The sequence below is a fragment of the Erpetoichthys calabaricus genome, chromosome 13 (assembly GCF_900747795.2).
Source record: "Erpetoichthys calabaricus chromosome 13, fErpCal1.3, whole genome shotgun sequence".
NCBI lineage: Eukaryota > Metazoa > Chordata > Cladistia > Polypteriformes > Polypteridae > Erpetoichthys > Erpetoichthys calabaricus.
The window spans coordinates 114,438,769-114,460,611 of record NC_041406.2 but is presented as its reverse complement, the minus strand read 5'-3'; the positions used below and the strand labels follow the sequence as shown (position 1 = coordinate 114,460,611).

Sequence of the window (21,843 nt, the reverse complement as noted above, 5' to 3'; positions counted from 1 at the left end):
CCAAAAATATGAGCAAAGTCTGCTTGTTAAGGTGCTTTGTCCATTCCTTGGCTGCCAAGGCATACGGGTCCATGATCTTTATATAGCTGAACCCTTTTCAATAATGTTGCTTTGTGTCCAGTTCAATATTGCCTGGTATAAGCCATTCTCCTTCTCCCTTACTTTGTCCATTTTCTTTTGCTTTTGCTTTTATAAATGGTGGTTTCTGGTGGTTTTTTGCAGTATGTCAATACTGTTCATCCTCATTGTTAACAAACTGGACCAGTCCTCTAAAGATGGCAACTAAACCCTATATTGCAATGAAGTGTGTAAAGTATCACTCATTCCCTGTTGAAAAGGAGGCAGAATTTGAAATTATCATCCATAACCACTTCAGAAGAGCAATGGAAACTTCTTCTTCTTTCAGCTGCTTCCGTTAGGGGTTGCCACAGTGCATCATCTTCTTCCGAATCTTTCTGTCCTCTGTATCTTGTTCTGTTACATCCATCACCTGCATGTCCTCTCTCACCACATCCATAAACCTTCTCTTAGGCCTTCCACTTTTTTTCTTGCCTGGCAGCTCTATCCTTAGCATCCTTCTCCCAATTTACTCAGCATCTCTCCTCTTCACATGTCCAAACCAACACAATCTCGCCTCTCTGACTTTGTCTCCCGACCGTCAAACTTGAGCTGGCCCTCTAATGTACTCATTTCTAATCCTATCCATCCTCGTCACACCCAATGCAAATCTTAGCATCTTTAACTCTGCCACTTCCAGCTCTGTCTCCTGCTTTCTGGTCAGTGCCACCATCTCCAACCCATAAAACACTCACTACAGTCCTGTAGACCTTCTCTTTCACTCTTGCTGATATCCATCTGTCACAAATCACTCCTGACACTCTTCTCCACCCATTCCACCCTGCCTGCACTCTCTTTTTCACACCTCTCTCCAAAAACCCCATTACTCTGTACTGTTGATCCCAAGTATTTAAACTCATCCACCTTCGCCAACTCTACGCCCTGCATCCTCACCATTCCACTGACCTCCCTCTCATTTACACACATGTATTCTGTCTTGTTCCTACTGACCTTCATTTCTCTCCTCTCTAGAGCATATCTCCACCTCTCCAGGGTCTCCTGAACCTGCTCCTTACTATCGCTACAGATCACAATGTCATCAGCAAACATCATAGTCCACAGGGACTCCTGTCTAATCTCGTCTGTCAATCTGTCCATCACCATTGCAAATAAGAAAGGGCTCAGAGCCAATCCCTGATATAATCCCACCTCCACCTTGAATGCATCCGTCACTCCCACTGCAGACCTCACCACGGTCACACTTTTCGTACATATCCTGTACAACTTTTACATACTTCTCTGTCACTCCCGACTTCCTCATACAATACCACAACTCCTCTCGAGGCACTCTGTCATATGCTTTCTCCAGGTCCACAAAGACGCAATGCAACTCCTTCTGGCCTTCTCCATCAACACCCTCAGAGCAAACATTGCATCTGTGGTGCTCTTTCTTGGCAAGAAACCATATTGCTGCTCACTAATCATCACCTCACTTCTTAACCTAGCTTCCACTACTGTTTCCCATAACTTCATGTTGTGGCTCAGCAATTTTATCCCCCTGTAATTATTACAGTCCTGCACATCCCCCTTATTCTTAAATATCGGCACCAGTACACTTCTTCTCCACTCCTCAGGCATCCTTTCACTTTCCAAGATCCCATTAAACAATCTGGTTAAAAACTCCACTGCCATCTCTCCTAAACACCTCCATGCCTCCACAGGTATGTCATCTGGACCAATGGCTTTTCCATTCTTCACCCTCTTCATAGCTGTCCTTACTTCCTCCTTGCTAATCCATTGCACTTCCTGATTCACTGTCTCCACATCATCCAACCTCTTCTCTCTCTCGTTCTCTTCATTCATCAGCCTCTCAAAGTACTCCTTTCACCTGCTCAACACACTCTCCTCGCTTGTGAGTACATTTCCATCTTTATCCTTTATCACCATAACCTGCTGCACATCCTTCCCAGCTCGGTCCCTCTGTCTAGCCAATCGGTACAGGTCCTTTCTTCCTCCTTAGTGTCCAACCTTTCATATAACTCTTGGCTCTGCCTTCACTCTCTTCCTCTTCTTCATCTCCAACGTCATCCTACAGACCACCATCCTATGCTGCTTAACTACACTTTCCCCTGCCACCACTTTGCAGTCTTCAGTCTCCTTCAGATTGATTCTTCTTCATAGGATGTAATCTACCTGAGTACATCTTCCACAACTCTTTTACGTAACCCTATGTTCCTCCCTCTTCATAAAATACGTATTCACCACAGCCATGTCCATCCTTTTGGAAAAATCCACTATCCTCTGACCTTCTTCATTCCTCTCCTTGACACCATACCTACCCATCATCTATCTATCTATCACCTCCTCGTCTCCTCTGTTCCCTTCACCAACATGTCCATTGAAATCTGTTCCAATCACCACTTTCTGTTCTTTGGGTACACTGTTCATCACTTCATCCAACTCACTCCAAAAATCTTCTTTCTCATCCATTGCACACCCAACTTGCGGGGCATATGCACTAACAACATTCATCATCACACCTCCAATTTCCAGCTTCATAATCATTACTCCATCTGACTCTTTTCACCACCAAAACACTCTTGACATACTGTTCCTTCAGAATAACCCCTACTCCATTTCTCCTGCTATCCACACCATGATAGAACAATTTGAATCCCCTTCCATTTAGTCTCTTGCATGCACAATATATCAGCTTTTCTTCTCTCCATCATATCTGCTGACTCTCTCCCCTTACCAGTCATACTGCCAACATTCAAAGTTCCTACCCTTAGTTCTACTCTCTTTACCTTCCTCCTCTCCTCCTGCCTCTGGACAGTGGTGTAGCTTGACTTTGTGCCACTCTGGGCGGGGCAGAGCTTCAATTTGCCGCCCTCCAATGTATCTGAATATGTTAAAAATCAGAAAATCAGAGCAGCACACATAGAAGAAACACATTTACATGGGAGTGAACATTTGAACTGAAGACAGGACCATTGACCAATAAATAAGGAGCAGAGGCAGGTCTTCAGTTCAAAAGTAAAGTTCAATCCCATTGTCCATGAAAACGTGAGATAAAAACATTTTTGGGCCATCACTACAAACCACATGGGGTAAGTAACATATAAATAAAATGTCATTTTTGAGGGAGCATTTCTGCAATGTTGCATTCATTGTCTTTTTTTTTTGCATTTTACTGCTGTTACTAGTTTGTGGCAGAAATGCAAGTAAGAATCTAATTGTACAGTATACATGATGATAATGTTGAGGTTTCTTAATTTCAAAGCGAAATACCCAAAAGTCCAGGTTCTAAATGTGTGTCACATACACCCTATGCCATCATTCAGTGGAAGACCACCTTGGTATCCTGCATTTCTAATGATCTTATAGTTGCTTTGTTACTGCCCTCTGTGTCTTTCCATTCTTAGGTGTTATCAGTAAATAACCAAAAATGAAACAGCAGGAAGCAGCAATGAGACAAGTGAGAACATGGTAATTATTTTTCTAATGTTTTATGCTTTTTTTATAGACTGACAAACGATTTGACTTGGAATCAGCAGACCTGTTGCCATCTCTACCTCCAGAAGGATGACACCTGCTTCTTCCTTACCTTTCATCGCTGTCTTGCTGAACTGTGGTTTAGCCATGTCTGCACCAAAACTACTGTAAATTAAATTGCTATGTAAATTTTTAAAGCCCACCCTGAGACCGCCATGTTTTCTGAATGTGAAAATTCTTTGCTAGCATCTATAGGTGCAGAGGATGAAATCTTCAAGAAAAGTAGTCATCATTTAAAAGGAAAACTGAGCAACTGAAAGGAGGGTCCAGAACAATAGGGTGAACTTTAGTTATGTACTTAAGCTGAGCACAGATTGTACTTTCCAGAAAAGGCTGTAATTGGCCTACTTATGCTAAAGGCCAAAGACTTCTGCAGGTAGGACTGTTTAATTTGTGGGAAGGATTTCATTAGATCTGGTTATTTATGTTATCTTCTCTTGCTTGATCAGTTTCTTGGGTCCTCCTATCTAATACTCATGAGCACCTCTGTTAGCCCTCTGAATGTATCACAGCCATGGTTTGTATGAGCTTATTCCAGCGTGTTGGCCAGTAAGGTTACATTTTACCATTTCTGGTAATGGGGTAGTGGTAGATCTCTGAAGAAAACATTTTTTGCCACAGCTTGCCAATTTTAAGTATTGTAAGATTTTCTCACTTAGTAATTTACTTGTCATATATCTGGGTAACCGTTCCTTTTGAAATATTTTTACAGGATATGTTTCTTGACTATAATCCTACTGTCTGTTATCCTATCTTGCTTAAGGCCTGCTACCTATTATCCTACTGGAGGTGCTTTTTACTGGGCATCAAAAAATTAGGCTGATCAGCAGCTTTTTTCCAGTACATATAGCATTCACATGTTACTCCACCTATACTGAATAACCAACAGTGCAAAAACACTCCTCACCCAACCACACCACTGGATTAAGCCTGCAGTCGGCCCACATGGTAGGATCAGCGCATTATTACCAATTAAAACTGATTTTTTCCAGCTTATCCAGAGGCAGTAGTCCTTTGCCAATTGACATCTTACCTGACAATTGTTTAACCCAGGCAATGCTCCATCTTTACTAGGTCGCGAGTGAGTTGTTTGTTCTAGCATGACCCTCTCTGTGTTCTACTGTTTTTCTATGCCCATCTGTCAATCTTTTCCACTCGACACCTGTGCTTTAGAGCATGGATAGCCTCTCACATCAGCGAAAAGTTTCCAGCCACAAAACACTCTATTAGGAAAATATTGCTTAATTATTTCATATTCATATGTTGTAGGCATTGTCGGTTATGAAAACCCTACCCATGCGATCATGTGCTACGTGCTTCCACTGTTATGCCTTTTAAAGTGAATTATTTATATTGTGTCATGTCATCAAGGGAGGTGAAACCCACTGTATGGAATGAAATGTTATATTTAATAAACTAGCCATTCAGTGTGTAAAGTCCAGAATGCTTTGGGGGTTGTTATTAGGGATGGTGGTGTAGGTTGTGTGGGTGTTGTTATTAAGGTTATGTGGGTTACATGATTGTAGTTGCCTTGAAAAATTGCATACAGTTTCAGCTGTAACTATTTTAAATTTAACAGAAAGGAAGTTGATTGTTATATAAATTTAGATCACCAAAAAAATGGAAGGAGAGGCACAAGGAAATTCTACAGAAAAAGATCAAGTGCAGACACAAGAAAACGGCACCCTAAAGATGACATTGTTTTGTGAATGGCCAAAGAGGTGGCAGTAGCATGTGGTTTTGGTTTGTTGTATTTAAGGGTCTGAAATGCCCTCAGATTGAAATGGGCTGCTTTGAGCACTCTAAGCTTCTTCCTTATTTAAACCACACAGTAGATAAATGCCATTTGCTGTGTTTTTTGTTTTGCATTTCTCATCTTTGCTCCATTCCCAATTGACTACTTATGTTTATTCTCAGGTTAGACATTATAAAAGTGATCCACACAGGATCCTAAACAAATGAGTACAGCAGCTAAATATTTTGCCCTTCTCAAGTGTATAAACTTATAAACCTCCACCTAAATGTAGAACAGCAGTAACAGAGGGAGTCACCATGAAAAAACAAAAAATAGCCTCTCTGTCTGTCCTCCTTTGTGAGTCTTTCTGACTACACCCAATGTGCTATCATTCTTCCCAAAATTTTTGCCATTCTTCTTCCCATGTGCATTTGCTTTCTTCCAGCCCCTGTGCTCAGCTTTTCCTAGACAGAACGGAGCAGACATTTTTATATCAGTTTTTGGTCTTTTTGTGTTTTTAGATTTACCCTAGAAAATTTCTCACAACTCCCAAGAAGCACATCACATTAAACATTAATCACAGCATTTCCAGCTCCCTTACAAATGGCCCTAATTCTGCTTAAATCGATCTGACTCACTCATTTACATCTGTGGCCAGGCTAGCATTTTTTAGTGTCTCACACCACAACATACAAGGGCCCCATTCCATTCAGGAGACTTCCAGGGCCCCCTTCGGGATTTTCCAGTATTTACAGTTCAGAACCTATTAATTGATCTTAGGTCTCCACATAATGTCAAGCTTCAGCATAGTTATGAGGTGTGTTTGATGGGAAGTGAGCCTATCTATGAAGGAGTGATTTCAGGTATGTGAATTTTTTTTCTTAAAGTAGACCAGGACTTGTTTGCTTTCAATCTGGCAACTGTTTCTCTTGCTTGTCATTACTGAATAACTGCTCAACAAGTTGTCCCTTGGAGTCCTCTTTCATTATGATAATGCTCCGCTACATTGAGTGCACATGACAGTTGAAACATTGCAAGAATGCAACTTTGACCTGTTGCTTCACCTTCCTTATTCACCAGGGGCCTCATGTATAAAAGGTGCGTACACACAGAAATGTTGCGTACGAACGTTTCCACACTCAAATTGCGATGTATAAAACCTAAACTTGGCGTAAAGCCACGCACATTTCCACGGTACCTCATATCCTGGCGTACGCAATTTCTCCGCTTGGTTTTGCAGACTGACGGCACCCAGCGTCAAAGCAGTGCTACTGTTCCTGTGTGGTCACCCTTTCTTTCTTAGACCCACATTCCTGACGTGGCTTTATAAATACACTGAAATTAACTGCATATTGTTTATTAGTGTAATGCATCTGATTGTAATTAACCTGTAGCAATATAATGGTCCAGGGAATAGCCATAGTATTCCAAATACTATAACTGCTTTAGCGTTGTTACGCTAACTGCATCTTCTTCTTCTTTCAGCTGCTCCCGTTAAGGGTTGCCACACTGGATCATCTTTTTCCATATTACTCTCACTGCACCACTCAGAGTATTTATATCACTGTATCTGAGTGGGAAATCACAGCAGCAGCTGATCCGAAAGAGAATTATCGGTATACAGTTTCAAGCAAACACTACCTCAACCAAGGAAAAAAGCGTCAAAGCCTTTCCTGTACGGACCTCGCGTTTCAGAAACAGTTTCATCCCAAGAAATATAAACGCACTCAATCAGTCCATCAAGTGCTCCTTGTAGAACTGTTTGGACTTATAAGTATAATTACCCCACTGTAAACTTGCACTACAGTTATAATATTGCACAACCTGTGCCACTTTATAAAGCGCGTATGATGACAATATCATTTTTAAGATGAAATGCAGCAAAATATGTTGCTTATAGTATACAGATAAAACTTTAACTTCATTTAAATAATCTGTATTGTTAATAATTAAACATGTGAGGACACGGTGCCGCAGCGCTAGCTAGTTCACGGATAGCTCCTGCCTTGCGCTGTATTATTGCTGGTGCTGACGCAACACTGGAAGGATAGACGGATAGAATAATTAAACATGTACTACGAAGATATTTCAATGTTCCTTAAAAGTTTTGAAGAATCGGCATTCTAAGCTTACAGATGGCTTAACATCTATTACAGAGCTGATTGTGTGGCGATTGGGTATTTGAAGAAAGAAAAGTAAGGACAGGAATTGGAGGTTAGTACGTTTGAAAGAGACAGTACTTCTTTAATAAATTATTTCATCGAAGGTCGCACATGGCGCAGCAAGCCTCTTGCGTGAGATATGAACAATCACTGCGCCACCGTGTTCCCATGTTTAATAACATGCTTTCATTCCTATCATCATGAAAATGATATCACGTATACATCTCAGTATTTTAATTATTCAGAGAGCTGTAATATCACGAATGTAATGGATTCTGTGTCCTGTCGGAGAAAGAGAAAGAACGGAAGCACGTAGTGATTCACACACATAGAGCACATAGAAGATCAAACACAGAACAAAGCATTTAACGTGCTACTTGAGAAACTAGTAAAATAAACGATTTTAAGATGAAGTTTATGATGTTCTACTTTAATGACAAAATAAACTATGTGATTAAAGTGGAAATTTCAAGATTAAAGTTGACATTTCGTGCTTTTTTCCCACTGTGTGCCTATTTTTTTTCTCTGTACCCTAATAAGCTTTCACATGAGACTCAGACGGTCCGCTGCGAGTCGCCTTTTCACACCGACTTTGATATGTGACAACTTCTTTTTTATTTCGGGCACTGTGCGACTTTGTGAACTTGAGCTTTTGAGTTTCTCCGACACTATGTCACTCGATCAACTTTCTTTTGTTGATTATATCACTGTTTAAACCAACAAATAGTACATTTTTCCTTTGCCTCCACTTGGTATTCGCTGAAATTCTTATATTTTCCCCCGTGCTTTTCCCATTGTCTTTTCACAGAAGGCCATTTATATCGATTTGCATATGCAAAGAGGCGTAATTCTGGGAGGAGTTGTGGTGGGACAGAAGGCGCATGCACGTGCGTTACTTTTCACGCTGATCGGGATTTATGTAGTGGAAGAATGTGAAAGTTTGCGTACGCAGAGATTCTTGCATCTGGATTTTTCTGTGCGTACGCACATTCCCGCTTTTGTGCTTACGCCATGTTATAGTGTGAGTTCTACGCACGGCGTTATACATGAGGCCCCAGATGTGGCACCTTATGACGGCTGTATCATTCTGATGTGAAGAAACACCTACATGGTCAACATTTTGACACAGATGATGCTGTTATTGACAATGTAGTGCAGTGGTGTGACTTGAAAGAAGTTTCATATTTTTTCCAAGGTATCCAAAGATTGGAACACTGATGGGAGAAGTATGTTCACATTCAGGAAGACTACATTGAAAAATCCTAAAACTGCATTGTGCACCGCCACTTCCTTCTTAGGTAGGCTCACTTCCCATCAGACAACCCTCGTAAACTATAAATTCTACCTTTTGCCCAATAGTGATGTTATTACTCATATCATCTAATAACTGAGAATGTTTCACATTATTCTGTAGACAGAAGTTCTTATTTAAATTCCTTTGTTATCTGCATTCATGTTTAGAAAAGATCACTAGCCCTTTTCATAATGCTGGTTACCCTAGTAAGTTCATGGTTGAGGGCAAGATGGTTGACATGGTGATTTGCCAGGGGAAGACCAAGTACAATACAGAATTTCTTGTGTGAGCATACGGGTGAAAACCACAAGATATTTTCCAGATGACCAAAACTTAATCGTAATAAATTCTGGCAACTAGATTAATTATTTTGTTCAAGCTGGTTTTCATAAATGCCAAAAAATTGGAAATGTCCTGAAGCACAGAAAGCCCTCTCCACCTAAGCCAAGAAAACTGTTAAGCTTGGCTGGCTTGGTGAAAGAGAGGTAAAAGTAGATGATGAGTGACACTTTTCTGGTGGAAACTGAAGAGCTTTTGGGCACAGTAAAATATGAAGCAGCAGCGGCAGCATCCAAATTTGGATCTTTGCTGTTTCATATTTGTTTTACAGTTTGTCAATTTCTTATTGGTAGTACTATTTATGTCTGAAATGCATCATTGCAATTTATTGAAATACACTGTAAAAAGTCAATAATGAAATAAAAAATATACAGAACTCAAGCATTACTCTGTTTAACAATATAATCTCTTTTGGATCAAAAGAAAAAAAAAAAAGTTGAATTTGGTGGCTACAGACCTTTAACAAATCTTTTACAATAATCATGCCCTCATGACAGGAAAACAGAAAATATTATTCTATTATATAAAATGGGTGATTGGGCAGATCCAACTAATCATAGTCCAGTAGCTTAATGTGTGTCACAGGTAAGTGAATGGATACAATTATTAAGGAGAAGATTGAGCAGCACATGGCAAGAACAGGAGTTTTAGGGAACAGTCAACATGGGTTCAGACATTGGAGGCCATGTTTACTAACAGGCTGGAATTCTATGAGGAAGCAACAAAACAAAATGATCAGAGTGGTGCATGTGATATTATTTATCTTGATTTTCAGAAAGCATTTGATAAGGTCTCATATGAGAGACTGGACATCAGACTACAAGAAGTGGGAGTTCAGAGAGTTGAGTGGAGATGAGGCTCAGATGCAGAAAGCAGAGGGTTATGACATTAAGAACGATGTTCCTCAGAGATCAGTGCTGTGGATTCTACTTTAAAAAAAATTATATATATACACAGTTAGGTCCATAAATATTTGGACAGAGACAACTTTTTTCTAATTTTTGTTCTGTACATTACCACAATGAATTTTAAATGAAACAACTCAGATGCAGTTGAAGTGCAGACTTTCAGCTTTAATTCAGTGGGGTGAACAAAATAATTGCATAAAAATGTGAGGCAACTAAAGCATTTTTTAACACAATCCCTTCATTTCAGGGGCTCAAAAGTAATTGGACAAATTAAATAACTGGAAATAAAATGTTCATTTCTAATATTTGGTTGAACACCCTTTGCTGGTAATGACAGCCTGAAGTCTTGAACTCCTGGACATCAACAGATGCTGGGTTTCCTCCTTTTTAATGCTCTGCCAGGCCTTTACTGCAGTGGCTTTCAGTTGCTGTTTGTTTGTGGGCCTTTCTGTCTTAAGTTTAGTCTTCAACAAGTGAAATGCATGCTCAATTGGGTTAAGATCAGGTGACTTAACTCAGGATTGTGTTAAAAAAATGCTTTAGTTGCCTCACATTTTTATGCAATTGTTTTGTTCACCCCACTGAATTAAAGCTGAAAGCCTGCACTTCAACTGCATCTGAGTTGTTTCATTTAAAATTCATTGTGGTGATGTGCAGAACCAAAATTAGAAAAAAGTTTTCTCTGTCCAAATATTTATGGACCTAACTGTATATATACATACTGTATGATCTGAGTACAATTATAAACAACAAGCTGGTTAAGTTTGCAAATGTTACCTAGATAGGTGGATTGGCAGATAATTTGGGATCCGTTAAATCATTACAGAAGGACTTGGACAGCATACAGGCTTGAGCAGATTTCTGGGAGATGAAATTTAATGTCAGTAAATGTCAAGTGTTAAACATAGGAAGTAAAAATGTTAGGTCTGAATACACAATGACGATATATTATTTTCCCTGTACAACTCAAGGCACCTAACACCCAGACAAACTGACTTGAGCTGAGAGAACTTTGTGTACAACTAAAGCTGCATCGGTGGGGGATGGGATAGCAGGCTGCTTGTGCTGAACGACACATTTGCAAAACAAAAGACGCTAATAGAGAGGTGCAAGGGAATTTAAGGTGGCCCGGGATTACAAATTTTTTCATAGGCTTCAAGGATTCTATTGTTAATGTTAGGACTGCTTTAGGTATTCTGACTTTTATCTGTTTTAGGACAACATCTCTACATACTCTTTACGTCCTGCCATTTTTTTATTGCTGCATTCCATTTGTCAAAAACCTAACATTTAAATGTGTTGTTCACTATTTCATTGAAAGTGGTTTGGTACAGTCAGGCTTGTTGCCCTGTATTGCTTTATTTCATGTTTACTGTGTTTATTTTTTGTCTTATTATTTAAATATAATTTTGTGTAGTGTGTTATTAATGATATTTTATTTTTTTTCTTTGTATTTTGGTAATTTTATGATTTTATTATTTTGTTTCCCTGTAGTTTTGTGTGCAATCTGTCCTGCTTCCTGTATGTAAAATCTAAGGAGACCCCAGCAGTACTTAAGCTGAAGCTTTCCAATGTTCAACAGGTTCAGCATAATACTAGAGTTTGTGTGTTGTACTCCATTCTTGCTATGTTTTTTTAAATTAATTTATTAATTAATTTATTTTACTCATTTGTATTTTCTGGTTATGACCACTGGCTCATGAATAAGCTATGAATAAGTCTTTGGATTTTGTATTGGATTTGCTTGCCTTAGATTTTGCCTTTTTAGGTAAAACCTAATTTCAGCTCCTTTTTGCCTTGCCTTCTGTTTTTCGTTATTGTTTGGAATAACCTTAATAAATCTTTAAAAATAAAGACACTTGCCTTATTTTGTGTTGGATCAGAGGTTTCCCAATTTTCATCTTGTGGACATTTGTGACTTTTATTTAAGAGCCAACCCAGGTGTTCAATATCCTCTTTTTCAATCTGGAGGCCATCAAGGATATAAATGCAAAGAATTATTATTATTATTATTATTATTAATAATAATAATAAAGATGGACACTGTGGATGGCTGGGCTCCTCAACACAGAGGCACAATCCTCAGTCCCAGCTGGAAAGCCAAAATAGAGGACATAGATGAGGACTTGGAGGCCTGTCTGATGAGTTTGGGGTCTGGATGCCTGGGGTGAGGCCTATTACAAGGATCAGACAGTGAAGTCCTCATCTGACTAGTGAGATATATATATATATATATATATATATATATATATATATATATATATATATATATATATATATATATATATATATATATATGTATGTCTGCTCTCTGTTTTTGTGCTTCTTTTTGGAACAATTCAACAATAGAAAGAATTCTGAAGGATCAGTGTTATTAATGACTTTGAGAAATTTGGAAACTTGAATTAGCCTCTTTAGCATTAGATCCGAGCATTACTCGGGCTGCGAAAACCATGCTAAATGCATTAGTCCCAAGTGTCACTTGGGCAACTGTACAGACTCATCTTGCATAAGTGTTAGAACCAACAGTCACTCGGGCTGTAAAAGTACTGTCAGTGCTGCCGTTCTTTAGAGAAATCATGTCTGAGTGCAGGTTTTCACTAATTATGAAATATCTCCACTTTACCAACAATGAAGACTTTTGATGAGAATTACCCATCCAACATTCAAAAATTCAAATTTCAGAAAATTTGGAAGAGCAGGCCATTATAGTAAAATTTTTAGAACGTTTACATTTTGGACCACGATGTCAGCATCGACAAAAGTCTCATGGCTTGTAAGGGCAGACTGTATGTGTGTGTGTATGTGTATATGTTGGTGAGATAGTTAGAGATTGTGAAAGTACTAAAATTCAAAAGTCTCAAAAAACTGATAGTAAAGATTACATTAGTTCTAACAAACAGAAATTTTTAACTCGGTGAAATAACAGAACAGCGAAAAGAGATTGAATATATGGACATAGGTGATATGACAGAAGTTTGTAGCTATTGTTCGTCTTTAAATTTTAAGTTGGAGACTTATAGATCGTCTTATTCATGTTACCATCAGGGAAAAGTAGTGTTTCTTCCCAATGAAGAGGCGTATCCGTGAGAAATAAAAGATTTGTTATTTGGTGAAAGTGAAATCTACAAATAATACAGGCAAAATATCCGAATCTACAATAATCTATTCGCATTTGCATCGTTCAATGCTCAAAACATAGATTTACACGATTCAGGACCATATGCTATGAGAATCTGTGGTCCCGCAAAAATTAAAGCTACTACAAGTTTAATTTCAAAGAAACCACAATTCGGTCAGGTTTATGTTTATGATCACGGAGAAGCGATGTAACATAGAATCGAAAGAGTTAAACAATCGAACGTATTAGAAATTCTACAGCCAATAATGGATACAAATCCATACGTCCACTTTGCACTTTGTACAAAATTTATCTGCAAAACACGGACAAAGAAGTTTTCTTGGATTTCTTTATGAATCCGAAAGATCACGCTCGCATATATAATAAATCAACATGTGACGAATTGTCAGCGATAATAGTTCAGAAAGCCTGAGATATCAAAGACAGAGTTGATATTCATGTTTAAAAAAGCACAGCACGATTCATCGCACGTGGCAGATTCAGGAAATGACTAGCGCGTAGGGGCCCACACGGGGGTTGGCGAGCGAAGCAAGCAAGGGGAAGGACCACCTAGTGATATCTGTAAAAAAATGTAAGACATTTAAAAATAAGAAAGGTCTTCACAAAAGCTGACAAGTAATCAATTATTGGGAGCTGAATACTAGTTAGAGACATTGTCTTTAGTAGCTACATATTCCCAAAATCTCTCACCTTCCCTGTCTCTATATTTTCTTGACACTCTTCTTCTTCTTCTTACTTGACCAAGAGCTGCTTTATTTGTCTGCCAACTCTAAGCTCAAAGACAGCCTGGGGGTCACTGTTAAAGCCTCATACCTACTGATTGTTATTGGCTGTTGTTGGACACTGTGTACTGTACATGCACTATTATCAAGCTTCGTTCATTAATAGGCTGGCATCCCTAAATCTGCTTTGATACTCTTGCTACACCCTTTGCTATTCATAGTAGAGTTTGAATATTTCCATCCTTAGTTCTTTTCTTGTCATCAGATGTGCAGATTTTGTTGTAATTTCTTTTTTACTTTGAGACCAACAATTCAATCTGTATTCTAAGTCCTCTTAAAATTCCTCAAAAATTCTTGCCATTTATTACAGCTGGTTACAATCTTTTCAGGTTTAGAAATACATCTGAAATGAAACATACTGTGCAAATCAACAGGAAGAAAAATGAAAGACTCCAGGATTATTCCTGATTAGCTTAATCTATTTCTCTGTACTGCGAGCAATGTAGTCTCCTGCCAACAAATAATTTTTTGACTCTTTAAGAAGAAAAAAAAAATCTTTCTTGATGTATGTTGCTAACATGAGATGAGTGCCACCTTCAAAACTTCTTCTTCGCTTGGGCTTCCTGCCAGCAAAAAAACGTAGAGTCCCTGAGGAGTAAAAAAATAAATATTAAAATTGGATAGATACAACATAAATCTTTTACAAAACAACTTTAAACTCAGCAAATAGCAGTATTCAATATAAATTTTGATTAATCGGTTGGCTGGAGATGGTCTGCTTGGTCTGAGCAGCTCCATTTGTGGCTGGATGTTTGACTTTCTGACAATCAGTGAAGATCAGCAACAGGCTCTTTTCCACACTGTTCTCCAACATTGTGGTTCTTCAAGACTGACTTCTTAGCCCACTGATATACAATCTGTTCACCATCCAGTTTGCGGTTGACATCACTATGACGCCTTATCATATGATGCCATGACAACAACCTCTCCTTAAATGTTAACATGACAAAGGAGGTTGTTGTTGATGTCAGGGACAAAAATAGATAATCACACTCTACTCCACATCAATGGCTGCCCTTTCCAGACAGCAGCTTTGGGTTTCTGGGTGTTCTGAAAACCCATTGCGTCTCATGGATTGCCAGCACTACCTGCATCATTAAAAAGGCTCAGCAAAGGCTGTTTTTCCTGAAGTGGCTAAACGACTTTGGAGTGGGAACTGAAATCCCTGGTAAAGTTTTGCCACACTACCATGGAGTACATCCTCATTAGATACCTCAACCATGTGGTTTGGTAACCTGACTTTCAGTCAGTACTGCTTAAAAGATAATTGTGGTTGATCTTCCATTGTTCCATACCATATTCCACCTGCCGTCTGAAGAGGGTTGAATCCATCAATACTGATGCTAGCTATCCAGCTCATACCTCTTTTTAACTCCTGCCCTGTTATTGGAGCCCCACCACACGCTCCACCTGCTTCAGGGTCAGTTTGTTCCACCAAGGCCATAAGGTCACTGAACTTAGCTGCCTCATACTGTTGTAGGACCAAATGGGCCTTGACCATTCTGCTAGGTTCTTGTGGCACAACAGGCCTGTTACAGCAGCAGATTAAACAGACACCCAGCTGCGCCTTCCTGCATTTACATTTCAAACTAAGTGACTAAAATCCAGCTTGCACCAGGATCTTCCTATACTTCATCTGATAATAAAGATGTCGATCAGAATTGAATTGGCCCCTTTGCTTACTCTTTTAGGCCAGAAGGCACAAAATGGACACAAGCAAGAACAAACACCTACAATTCAAGGAATGACAACTGGGATAGACAGAAAAATGCATCTGTGAGAAGAACCTGATTTTGTAACTTGCAGTGACTTTAAGTTAATCATGAAAGGTTCCACCTTTCTTCACCAACTGGTCATACTCAACCCATCTGAGCATATACTCTGGACACAGTCACTGATCTCTCAAGAGAATTCTGAGGGTACTCCGAGGAAAATCTCAGGGGAACACTCTGCTCTCACACTCTCTAAAATGACCTTTTAAAATCTCTCTCTGAAACTAAACTTCTCTCTCCCTCTCTCTCTCTCTCTCTCTCTCTCAAGAGCTGAAACTGACAATATCTTCTCTTTGTGCACCAAAATGCTGAGATCTTGTCTGCCAAGACAAAGCTGTGTGCCAGTTGTCTGAAAAGGGTGAGAAGCTGCCATTACTTCAAGTAGAGCACTTCAGCACCTAAACTCTTGTGCCAGATAGAATAATGTTTTTTCCCTATGAAGGTGGCCTGGCAAACAGCATAACTGAGGAAAGCACTGCAGATCATAGCCATAGGATCATGCAGCAAAGAGAAAGGGTGTACTCCCCCCGCAAGAAGAATCCTCCACTTGAACCCGGAGCACCAGCAAAACAACAGCTGCACACAACATCAGACATTATCTTTAAAGACTTGGTAATCGGAAAACTATTTATCTATGCCAAGATAAATTAGGCTTCATATATAGGACATAGGGGCGGCACTGTGGTGCAGTGGGTAGCGCTGCTGCCTCGCAGTTAGGAGACCCAGGTCCGCTTCCCGGGTCCTCCCTGCGTGGAGCTTGCATGTTCTCCTGTGTCTGCGTGGGTTTCCTCTGGGCACTCCGGTTTCCTCCCACAGTCCAAAGACATGCAGGTTAGGTGCATTGGTGATTCTAAATTGTCCCTAGTGTGTGGGTGTGTGTGCCCTGCGGTGGGCTGGCGCCCTACCCAGGATTTGTTTCCTGCCTTGCACCCTGTGTTGGCTGGGATTGGCTCCAGCAGACCCCCGTGACCCTGTAGTTACAATATAGTGGGTTGGATAATGGATGGATGGATATAGGACATAGGGCAAAGAAAAAAGAAAATTGACACGTATAAACTTAACATAATTAAACCTTTTTAAAAATTTGATAAATTAGACCATATTAAACTAGTAACATTAAGACAAAACCAAAAAACAGAATTAATAACAAAATATATAAGATACTATTTGTATAACATCCAAAAAATTAAATACAGTACACCCCCAAAATTCACAGGGGTTTACGTTCCTAGAGCACACGTGAATTGTGAAAAACCGCAAATTTTGGATATGGTTAAAAAAAATGCCTATTTTTATAGTTTAAACCCTAAATATATATATAGGCTTTTCATTTCAAACTCAGCTTAATGCATTACCTAAAAATAAAGAATGTAAAGGTAAACCTGTATACTGTACTCCTGTGTCTCCCGCAGAGCTAGAATGGAAAATACTGATGTTACCGCTATATGCACTGTAATTCATGCAAGCGCATTTTCATTACCAGAAGCCTGAAGGTGCAGGGCATTTTGGCAGCATCTTAGCCTTTATCCCTTAAACTGCCGCATACTTGGGGTTAATGCATCCCTGGATGCCAAATACTTTTTTGCTGCACTTTTTAAGTAAACGTTACAATTCACAAAGAAAAAGTGAAATTTTAACGGAACCAATTTTTTTTCATGCAAACAGTATCACAATTACTGCAACACTGATTATTTTACACGCTGTTAATAAACTGTAAACACTATTTAAAAAACTACTGCAACAATATGTACAAGGTGTAACTGACTCTATGAATGAAATTCAGTAAATCACCGAGTGAACTGGCTGAACGCAAGCACACAGAGGTAAGCGCTGATGCTGGCAGGCTAGTCTAGTGCAGCAGCTCATTCACAGGGACAGTGAGACTGCAGTACTGCAGGGTGTCACGCTTGGGTCACAGAATTGCACAGAAACACAGGAGATTGTAGAGACAGGAACTTTACTCAAACACTTCAAACAAACATGTCTCTTTCAGAAGTAAAACAAGCTCAGTATGCAGTTAGTTCTCGATTAAAGAATAGACAAACATCTTAGGGGAGCACAACAGGAGCGGGACCCCCAACAGCAGCAGAGGATATCTGGGGGAGTAGAGAGAAACAAAGCAATGAGCCAAAAAGGACACGTGCTGTTCAGGCTTTTAAGTAAGCGTAGTGTCGCGTGAGAAGCATATCACGCGACAGAGCAGCTGCAAGTAAGCCCAGCAAGTAAGGGAACAATGCGAAGGTAGTCTATCAGCGTTTTTTAAGAAGGGTTTTTTGAGGAGCGTCTGTGTCTTCTAGGGTTGTGTTCAGCCCCCCTGCTCACAAGGGGCTGGCAGTGGTCATGAGCTGGCTGTTCAACAAATGTACGGCACTGACTGATCAGCTCCTGCGTGCTTGCAAATGGCACTGGGATACAACTATAGCCGGTTGTGGCAGTTTAAGGGTTAAGAGGAACAAAACGGAAAATACAAGAACACTCAGCTGGAGATGCATCACAGTCAATCAGCAGCAAGGAGAAATGAATAACGCTGTAGCAGTCCGGTGCCGCTAAGATTTACACCGCTGAGAAGACAGCGATTTATTTATTTTTATGGTGGAGATTCCAGGGACCCAGTCTTGACCCGACCCGCACGCACTCACAAACAGAGACAAAAACAAAGCAAACTGGTAATCAAACAGCAAATAAAGAATAATGGAAACAAATGAAATAAATGAAAACAATGATACCACCCCTGTTCCCCTTACGGCGATTACACATTAAATACAACAAAGCACAAACAAAACACACCCAGTAAATCATGAAAAAAGTTCATGAAAACGGCAACGGATGAAATGTAATGATGAAAATAGAGATCTGCATGTTGAACGGGAATGTAAAGATAGTCCTACCGCTAGTTCCTGAAATGGTGAAGATGGGTGGATGGGTTCAGGAGCGCTCCTTTATTTGCAGGTTGGCCATGAATCCACTTACAGTCCACATGTAACAGGCAGACGGCAGACAATCCAGACCCCAACCATGAAACAATCCAGGATAAAACGAGTAAGTACAGGTAACCCAACAGAAGGCAGAGAGACAGGAACTTGAAACACAAATTACAAAAACTTTTTTTTTGCTTTTGGTCACCAGCCCCCTTTTTAAAAGCTGTGCTGACATCCTTTGACCCCAACAGCTCCAACACCCTCAGCAGAAGACCAATCAGAGTCACTGCAGGGACTGCAGGGAGTTGCAGTTTCAAATTCTATTGGCTACTTTCACCATCCCAAGCCGCGTTTTCCTGTACAGTTGCTTCCTGTTCTCTCTACAGTACAGTATTGCCACAAAAAAGCCATAAAAATTGTGGAGGATATTTGTGGTTTCCACTAACAATTATTAGATAGGTTCTAAGGAAAAATCCGTGAATGACTGAGGCCGCGAACTCTGAACCGCAACTTTTACGGGGGTCTACTGTAGACAGAAAAACATCCTGGCTGAACCATGACTAAAAAGCTTACCCTTGCATTATTTACTTTGTTCCTGGGTCAAATAGGGGGTTTTATTTTTGTGTATATACAGTATGTCCTGTTGATTGATTGTTAAACGTGAATAACAGCACAGGCTGTGCAGATTCCTGTTTGTAAATTGGGTTCTGTGTCTTTACAACAACAACAACATTTATTTATATAGCACATATTCACACAAATGATGTAGCTCAAAGTGCTTTACATGATGAAAAAAGAGAAAAACGACAAAATAAATAAGAAAATGGAATTAAGGAACACTAAATAACACAGAATACAGAAAAAACAAAAAAAACTCCAGACGGCTGGAAAAAAATTAAAATTCTGCAGGGGTTCCGAGGCCACGAGACCATCCAGCAACCTTTAGACATTCTACTTAATATAAATGACCTCACAATCAGTCCTCATTGTTTTCAGGGTTCACATGGGCCTTGTGGGATTTGTACTTTGTGCTTTGTAGGCACTGTACAGATAAAACTGGAAGAGAAGGACGTGGCAGGACTTTTTCATTGTACCATTTTCTGACTGAATTCGTCATGAGTAGCACCTAAACCTTTCATTAACTGGGTTTTCGGATGGTGCACAGCCACTGGATTGAAGGACGTAGGTGAGCTCTTTTTCCTCCCAATCCAGTCCAATGATGTTCTTTGATAAGAGGCATGCCTCCGAAGACTATTCTTCTTCTGGACTCTGGTGGTAGGACTTGTCATGCACGAACACATGGCGAGAGGCTTAAGGACCCAATGGGCGCCGCGACAAGTCGTGCCAGGGGACAATGGCGGGGTACTAAACTCTAACTCTAACTACTAACCCTAATTTTCTTGTTTCTTCAGAAAAAACGAAGCACCACCGCCATAAACATTCCTGGAAGACTTCTGATACAACCCACTTCCAGGTTCCCTTCTTACCTCTGGTCCCTCAATGATGACATCACTTACCCATCAACCATCATGGCTTTCCCCATCGTTTCATCACTTCCTGTCCTCCATTATAAATTGTCCGACCTGCCTTTGTTTTCCCGTCTGTTGTACTTGGATAGAAAACACTGACGAAACCTAATTTTGCTTTATAGTATATGGGGCCTAAAAAAACCCAAACCCCAAACCTTTATGCTTGTGTCTGCTTTTTATTACAGATTGTATTCATTATCCAAGTCCTATGAAGCAGTTTATTAAAAGGGGGTATTCCGCACATCTTTTCATCCGTTAGCCATTGTTTAAGTTTCCAGAACTACTTTCAGCACCTACAGCAAAGACTTTTTCTAGGACTGTAAATTATTTTTCTTTATCATGTTTATAAATAGTTATTATAGTAAATAAGGGATATTTATATATTTGTATATGGGCATTTTCCTGGGGTGTCATTAAAATTCGGGTTTCAGGGTGGAAATGCTGTTGGGCTTAGGTGTTAGTCTGATTCTACCGGTCCCTCATTTTAAAAGCGTTGCGTTAGTTTGGCACAGTGGGCAAGATCCTGTTTTGTGTTAGGATTACCTTCTTGCCTACATTTCTCTATACAGACAACAGATACCATTAAAGGACAATTGCAGCACAATACTATTTTCGCAGACTTTTTATTAATGCATACCCAATACACATTGATATAATAGACGAAAGCTAGCTTTGTATGATGTAGACACCTATACCAACTTTTGTTCCAATATGTTTGAAGAGTAATTTAAGGGTTGCTAAAAGCATAAAAATAGATTAAATGACCAAGCATTATGATAAAAAAGATAAGTTGAAACACATTCTGAATCTCATCACAATTAGCCACTTATGGGAAATGATCTTGGAGAACATAACACAAATGTGAATTAGCAAATTGCTTTAGTGAAACACTAAATCGAATTACGGAATAATTTGACATTCACCTGATGCACACCAACCCATTGTATATTTGCTTTATCCTTTGGTGTGGTGGATCACTGGAAACAGATCCAAAACTGATTTGCAAAATGTTAGGGTTAATTCTCTGTTCTAGTAAAATCTAATGCACTAACTATGAAAGGAAAGCCATTCCACCTTGGTGCTGTGGTACCACTACTGAGGAACATGGCCAATAAAAAGTTAATTGACACGTGTGGAGTATGGCAGTGTCCTGGAAAGATGCCAATCTCACACTGTATCTAGTGATGTAAAAGCTTGTAGCGGTCAGGTGCCGCTAAGATTCACAACGTCACAGATGACGGTGATTTATTTATTTTAATTGAAGAGATCCCAGGAATGTCCCCAGCCTTGGATCGACCCACACACACTCACAACAGAGACAATAAAGCACACTGGGAATGGCAAACAATTACAAATATAATGACCCGAAAATAAGTAATGAAACAGTAATACCACCCCTGATCCCTTCGGCGATATTACACATAAACAAAATAAACACAAACACCACACAGCAAAGTCCATATATACCAAACAGGTTGAAAGACGGAAAGTGACCAAGTTAAGTCCAGCGATCTGTATGTTGAAATGGAGAAGGAAAAATACAGTCCTACCGGTAGTTACTGATGAGGTTGATGGTTGATGGTTGATTCAGGAGCGCTCCACTCTTCTGGAAAACCAAATAATCCAACACCGCTCTCAGTGCACAGGTAG

The 21,843-nt window shown here is 39.7% G+C and overlaps 1 protein-coding gene across 1 annotated transcript in view; it reads left to right on the top strand.

Annotated features, from left to right (window-relative positions):
* tsnare1 (T-SNARE Domain Containing 1) overlaps nucleotides 1-3,646 on the top strand; it is a 919,576-nt gene extending 915,930 nt beyond the window's left edge. The window contains exon 12 of the mRNA XM_028817483.2: nucleotides 3,584-3,646. Coding sequence (XP_028673316.2) covers nucleotides 3,584-3,646 — 63 coding nt within the window. The remainder of the gene's footprint in view (nucleotides 1-3,583) is intronic.
* Nucleotides 3,647-21,843: the final 18,197 nt, after the last annotated feature.